This window comes from Apus apus, chromosome 2 (assembly GCF_020740795.1).
Source record: "Apus apus isolate bApuApu2 chromosome 2, bApuApu2.pri.cur, whole genome shotgun sequence".
Taxonomy (NCBI): domain Eukaryota; kingdom Metazoa; phylum Chordata; class Aves; order Apodiformes; family Apodidae; genus Apus; species Apus apus.
This window is the reverse complement of record NC_067283.1, coordinates 84,804,156-84,811,712: the sequence shown is the minus strand read 5'-3', so window position 1 is coordinate 84,811,712 and position 7,557 is coordinate 84,804,156. Positions and strand designations below refer to the sequence as shown.

Sequence of the window (7,557 nt, the reverse complement as noted above, 5' to 3'; positions counted from 1 at the left end):
AGAGTAGTTTAATCTGTACTGTCTATATAAAACATTTATTTTAAGCTCTATAATGGTATTATAGAAATACATAGAATATTTTATAGAGTGTATTTTAGTGTACTCACTGTGAAAATAACACATTTATTAAGACAGGTATTTGTATGTCCAAATGTTTTAAATATATGCACTTCTCTGCCTTGCATTACCACGTTACTTTGAAAAACAAAATACCAATATTTTATTCTTTGCTCCTCACCAAATCTTCTCATTCAGATTTCCCTGGGTCATCTATGGTGCTCACTGCTGTGAGATATTTTATAAAAAACACGAAAAGTACTTTGATTTGTAGATTTCCTATATTTGTTTGCATTCATGTCTAGTGCACATAGCTTGCCGTTCAATTCTCCAAGTGCCTTCTTCGTAAGTACAGTGACATATAGTGCATTCATCAGTTTTCACCTCCCGGCCTGCTGGGATGACAGTCGTTTCTGCAAAGCAGTTTGGGCCTGAAAAAAAAAAAAAGAAAAGGTTGGTTATGTGATACCCACAGCACTCTGTCATTTGGCACAGCTCAGTGTTAGTCTCAAGGATGGAAAACCTAACGCGAAGTGAGCAAGCACCGGGCACATGAACCAAACGTGAGCATGGTGCACGAGGCACAGAAGCAGCCAAGAGAGCAAGGACCCTGCCCTCTGATGTGGCTGGCTGTTTCCAGTGCGGGCTGTCCTGCTTTCCACAGGGGAAGGCACAATAAATCCTTTCTGCAAAACATGGAACTGTGACGATGCAGATGAGTACAGGTTTAAGCTAGAGAGAAAGCTGGCTATTGACAGTGCAAAAGTGCAACTCTAAGCTACTGGAGAGACGATTATAAATGTTATTACTTTTTCTTCATTAGAAACAGACATTGCATATGGTGTAGTAATCAAAGTATCAGATTAGTTGATTTTCCTTTTAATGGAAAAATATTTCTTTTCCAGTAGAACAGAATAGCTCAAGCCTCTTCTAAATGAAGACGCTTTTTGTGGATAAAATGAAATATTCCATCTTAAGAAAGTCAGCAAGTCTACAATCACCCCTTTCATAGTACACTGAAATAACTCCATTTCCAAGAATGAGGCAGGAGAATGACCCTCCAGCACGATATTCACAAGACAAATCCAGTTCTTTCAAAAGGTGGTACCATTTCGTCTCTCTGCTGCAGAGGGCTGAGTGCTGTATTACCCACAGTTCTGGTAAAGAAGAAATATATTTCTATCTTGAAAATCCCCACACACTTCTACAGCAGCACTAAACCCTACCAATCATCTCCCATCTATGCACTGTCATGTCCTCACAGAACCTTTCCCTGCCATTCACTGAGCACACACAACAGCTGCTCAGGCAGAGCCTGAACGCTCAGCCACTATCCATCGGGGTAAAATGTGCAGCATATATTGAGCTGATACAGCTGAAACTCTTGAAGGAATATGGGTGGGCAACAAGGTTATCAACTGCCAACCTGTTGGCCATGCAAGTAAATAAATCACAGGTGAGATTCAGTCTTACATTTCCAGGCATCTACTGTAACACGTAAGGAAGCAGTATGGCTGCTTCTTTTAAGGCAACAAATTATTTTTTTTTCAGTGCACTGTCTGAAAACCAAAGGTGGGTGCAAGGTGCACATTTTAAAACATAAACCAAATAGTTTACAAATCACTTTAAATAGTTATCTATTCGGATCAGGTTATGTGTCTGTGTACTGACACAGAAGTCTGAGAATTAGTTGCTAAATTGACAATAATAAAGGCCTATCCACATAAAAAAGGAATGAAGAGGACTGGAATACTTGCAGAAATTTGCTTCACCGTATCATACCCATTTATTCTCTGAATATTTAAGCCAGTATGTTTTTTTAGAACTGTTGACAAAGATCTCTAACGTGGCTTTTTCCTCTGTTCTGGGTGGCTTCTGGCCCATTCAAGGCTTTGGACACAGAATGAATATCAAAATCCAACATATATCATGAAGTTACCTGCTTTAGTAAGTTAACGCTGTTGTGCATTTGTGTCCACAGCCCCCCTTCAGTCTGTCCATGCAAAATACCCACAGGGTTAGGAGACACAGGAAGGAGGACTTCAGGGTAGAAGGCATGCTTCTGGGCCCCACCATACACTGGGATGTAGCCCAGCTTTTAGCCAAGATAAAAACCTGTTATTAACTATGCAGTCCATGGCAGAACTTCAGAAGATTTCAACTCTGATACACATAATTCTAATTACGTTTTGGTTAAGTACAGTATTCTTCTTGCACCTAACAAACTTTCATTGCAAGATGGGTTCACCCACGAATTAGATAGAAATACCTGAGTGTTTTGCATGTACAGTATAAAGAGTTAAAATATTAAAAGCAGAATCTACTTTCCATGGAGAATTTGCATGAAACCTACAAGACCACTTGAAATTTAAACACTACATAAAAGGCATAAAAGGAACATAAGTGATGTCAATCCCCTGTGCAGGATTTATTTCATTCTGGGAAAGAAAGTATTACAGGCTATACTTGGTTATGAAAACCATCCAGGGAATGAAGTAAAAACAGAGCAACATACATAATACAATTCACTAGGCTTCAGAACGTAAATACCTCCATTCACAATTAGCATCACCTTAATGCCAGGCATGACGCCTCTTTCTTACATCAGAAAGTTACTAAACATTATGTTTAATAAAACATAATAAAACAAGTTAGCCTTACATTGTTAAACTATTTAATATGGGGGAAAGTCATTGCTTTGGTAAATCTACAAAAAAGCAATAACCATCTACTTGAGAAAGGAACCCTACAAAAATAAATGACAGCAACAAAGTACATTATTGAGCAAACTAGATTTTTTTTAGTATTATGTTATTTTTCTATAGAAAATGGCCTGTTTTCTGGTTCTGCATTTGCCCCCATCATCATTACTGTAACTGTAAATCCTATATAGTACTTAGACTTGCAATAGTCAACTGGCATCCATGCCTCATCTTTTTCTTTGCAATATTGCATGTGCACAATATTGTGGTTAATGATACAGACAAGGCTGAACTGACTGTATTACTGCAACACCTTGCACATGTCAGTATAATATAGTGTCCAAACACAGGAAAATAATTACACTTTTACATTTTCTCCAAACCCTCAAACTTCTTCTAGGGAAAAAAGTACCCTGAGCTCCACCCCAAACCTCATTCAATTCAGAAGCTGTATGAGCTAGTCCTGGCTCTTGATGTCCTGTGGCTCCCTTCCCACCAAGCAGGCAATGCTCACAAAGGCTGGTGTTAAAGACTCAAGAGTGCCATTTTCTCACTCTCCCTTACCAGAGGGAGGCAGAAGCACGTATCTCCTACACATTCAGAGTGGATAAGCTGTCCTGAAGGCATGGCATTTACTGAAACTACTGCTTTACTTAAAGCTAGGCAGTTTATATTGGCTTAGCAAGATTTTCAGCTTCCCATCACAAAGGGTGAGACGTTTTTGAGTTTTTAAGAAATCTGAAAAATTACCTGACTTAGCACACAAAAACAATTTCAGAGTAAATCAGGGCTGTTCCAACTCCAAAGTGGTGAGCTTTCTGACTAGATGTGGCTGTACCAGGAACAGTGAATCTCTTCTTGGTCTTCATAGCAGGCTGCCTACTTTCTGACCTCTCACTCTAACACCACCACTCTGCCAACTTCAGCACACAGTACTCATTCAGCACAGCAGTGGCTTGTTTGAGCTAATATGATCTGTGGTATAAACCCCCTGGGCCCCATCCCCAACTGTATACACTTGTAGAGCTCTAAGGAAGCCATCAGTGCTGCACATCTTCACAGTAGATGAAGATCTTGGAATATCACTCTTAAACCTGGTAGAAAATTCAATATGACATATTGTACTAATTCTGAGTGCAGCCTGAAATCTACCATGACATCATTTGTTTTCCTAAAGTATATATGAGCACTGTCAGACTCCGCCTGAGCCACACCCTGCAGGAATCAGCAGAGATTTCTCTTCTAGGGCTAAGGCACAGTTGCTGCCATCTCAGTGATGTCTTGAAGCAACGAGTTCAGTGCAAATGCTCATTTCTCACACTGAGCACCAGATTGGAATGCAGAGCTTGGCTTCCCCGTATCCAAAAGAGTGAATCCTATCTTCCAAAAGCAACATTTACACTGGGATCTAAGGAACTAGGAAATAATATTTGTTGGTTAATTCATTGAGTTTGTAATGGGATCCTTGTCTCTCAAGTGCTTAAAAACTAAAAAAAAAAATAAAAAATATTACTGGGACAAATGCTGCTATTGTGATTTTTTTCAAAGTCCTCATGCTGTTGTGAGAAGCTGTCTTACTTCCATGTTATACTTCAGTGTCGACAAATGCAACCATCTAATTAAAATGCAAATTTTGTTCTCTCCGAAGAAAACAGCTGATACCAATTATCAGCAGAGAATGGCCAAGCCACTCACCTACAGAAGCAAAAGCACCTGTAAGCTTGACAGCCTCTCAGAGGCTCTCTGAAGCTTCTCCTCCTCCTCCTCTTCTTCCACAAAACCACGGCTGTAAACTACAGAGTTGTGCCCATTTCCTCTGCAGCTTGTCCCTGCTTTTCCATGGGCATGTGTTCTGATCAGTTAAATAAACAAGACACAGCAGTTTGGCAAATCATGTTTTAATCAACTGTTTTCATCATGTGTTAAACCAATTTATGGTCAAAGAAATGTGTTCAACTGCTAGTTAACGTGTTTGCCTGGAGATTAAGTCATGGCAAATTCTGACCAGTTAGAACTCCAGTGACAACCTCTGTCAAATAACGCTTTGACATAAGACTGCTTTGGGCTCTGGTTTGTACTGAACTCCCTAATAGCTGCCCTTTTAATAGCTCCTTGCAGCAGTCTAACAGGTCACTTCCAAGGTAGCTGATGGCAGTCCCATCTACAGCGGCAGTTTTATGGCATTCATCAGTGTGATATTAGAGCACTTTATAAATTACATAAACTCAACATTTAGCTTAGCCACTGACCCCCTCCCCCCTTTTTTTAATTTACTTTTTTTTTTTCCCCCTTCCAAATTTCATGGAGAAATTCCCAACAGTTAAAACATGAAAAGACAGATCCTGCACTTTATTCTGGAAGTCTTAAGAGATGCGACATTGCACAAGAAATAGTTGTGCTGGGTGGGATCAGAGGTCCACTTGCAACTGCAGCAGTCAAAAGGAGATGCATGGGAAGTATATGGGGGACAGAGCAAGGACATGCACCCAGATTCTAGAACTTTCTGAATCGGAGACTTTGCAAATGGCTCCTGTGTTATGAGTTAACAAATGGAGTTAACAGATTTTTTTATGGTTAAGATCTCCAACGTTCTGCCGAACCCATATAAACAGCATTTGGTGACAAGGTGGGATGCAGGGTAGAACAGTTTTCTGCGGTTGTCTGATGCTTTCCACCTGCTACTTAGACTTGGTATCCCCAAATCCTCATTGTGGAAGAGGCAGTAACAACCACCCCCCTCTGCTCTGTCATTCATGAGCCTACAGACCTGTATCATGCTTCCTTTTCCTCCCATCACCTCACCTGCAGCCTGAGGAGGCTGGTTCTGCACCTCCATTGTCCCTGCTAACCTCCCCAGACCTCTCCCAGTTCTGCTACCTCCTTTCTGGGCTGTGGGCTGTGAGGACCAGGCCTGCACACAATATGTAAGTTGTAGAAGCACCATGGACTTGAACAGTAGCAGACTGATATATTCCCTGCTGTGTTTCCAATCTCCCTCCTGCTTCCTGACATTTGCCTTTCCATTGTGACCACTGATGAAAAAGTTTAGATGACATTTTCATGACACTCTGAATTTTATAACAGATAAAAATCTTCTAGAAACATGTTTCATTGCACTCAACTCATATCTGCTGCTGCCTTTCTGCATTACAGAAAAGTTTCACTTTCCAGCAAAGCTACTGGACAGTCTTCAATGCAAAGTAATTTCAGGAACATGCCAGGGAAAGTGAAGCCTCCTCTCACACCTTCCTCATTTTTCTTCTTTATGACATTTCGGTATTTCCTCCAGGATCCATCGCAGATGCCAGAGAGACTCATGAAACACTGAGCTGGAAGAAGAGATGCTGGCACCCTCCATGCCTGCATTTCAAGCTGTCTGCTGCTGCAGATGACTTGGGATGCCACAGCACAAAACCAAGTACTGTTCTCCACCCCAGCTGGAAGGTACGTGGAAGCTAGGACAGCCAAGGACCAAACCACTGATCAGGGGTGGCTGTGCCTGCCTGCCAGCATGCTGGGATGCGAAGTCCCTTATGTGCCTGCTGGGATATTTGAGATGGGTTTGAAACATGCTAACACAGTATGGTGAGACAAAATAAGGCTGCTCTGCCCCTTAGCACCACAACAGCAGGCAAGACTTTTGAGATGCAGGCATTAGCTCCCTCATCCCGCTCAAATCTAATCGCTTCCTCCAGAGACAGTATCGGTACCTACTTTGTGCCCTTCCAATCTCTGATCTCTTCTAAAGGGTCTGTATCTCCCTGAAGATTTTGTTTCCCTCTCATGCGGATATATATATAATATATCTATCTCCTGTGAAACGTCAACTCGGAAGATAAAGCACAAAAAGCAGCTGGCAAAAGTGGTCTGTGACTAGGATGACAGCAGACTCATATTCTCCTAAAAAAGAAAGTTCATCACCCCTGCTGCTGTCACGATTCTGACTGCTCCCAGTCCACTTCTACTCGCCTCAGTACCCTTGGATGCTACTGAACCAAGGAGTTTTCAATTACAGAAGAAGGATTCAGGTACACCCAATTTTAAGAGCAATTTGGGACCCTGAAGAACCATGTGCTCTTTCTGTGGTTTATCAATGCCTTAAGATATTTGCAGCCAGAGAACCATGTCAAATATTCTATCAGACTTCCAGTAAATGTGTATATATATATATATGACAGGGAGAAGAGAAATAAAACTATTTATCCATTTTTTTATTTTACCTTGCTGCTAGAAGTAAAAAAAAAGGCAGCAGGTGCAATGTGCTGCCTTTCATGAAAGAAGTGTTTTCTTCATGCTAGATAGACCTGGGTGCTTTTAAGAATAATAAACCCTCTCCTTCTGTTAGGGTCATGTTTTGTTAGATGCACAGGGAATGGACAGATGGGAATAAAATCTCCCAAGGGCAAAACAATTAAAAATAACATTTTCCCACCTAATTTAGAAGGATGGGTATAGCAGCATCTGCTGTGAGTCGACAGACAGAAGAAAGCTCCATGGAGTTCTGTAACTAAATGGGATGATCACTACTGTGACAAAGTGGGTATCAAAGCTCTGGCAGTTACTGCAGTCTAAGTGTGCCTGTGTGTATGCATGTGTGTGTGCATGTGCTTTAATCTGGGTGATAAAACATGCTATAATCTTGGATTTTAATAATCTGCTTATGAGACTCACAAGCTCTGTTTATGATTACGTTCTGGCGCTTTGCTTTTTAATTTACCACGTATGACAGCACTATTGAGTAATGTTTAGTTTCAGAAATTGGACAAGTGTGCAAAAATCCCACAGAACAGAAAGCCAA

General features: G+C 41.0%; 1 protein-coding gene across 1 annotated transcript in view; it reads right to left on the bottom strand.

Annotated features, from left to right (window-relative positions):
* The window catches only part of VWC2 (von Willebrand factor C domain containing 2), a 58,540-nt gene continuing 50,983 nt past the window's right edge, over window positions 1-7,557 (bottom strand). Inside the window, exon 4 of the mRNA XM_051610013.1 lies at window positions 1-488. Within this exon, the coding sequence (XP_051465973.1) occupies window positions 337-488 (152 nt within the window). The 3' untranslated portion in view covers window positions 1-336. The remainder of the gene's footprint in view (window positions 489-7,557) is intronic.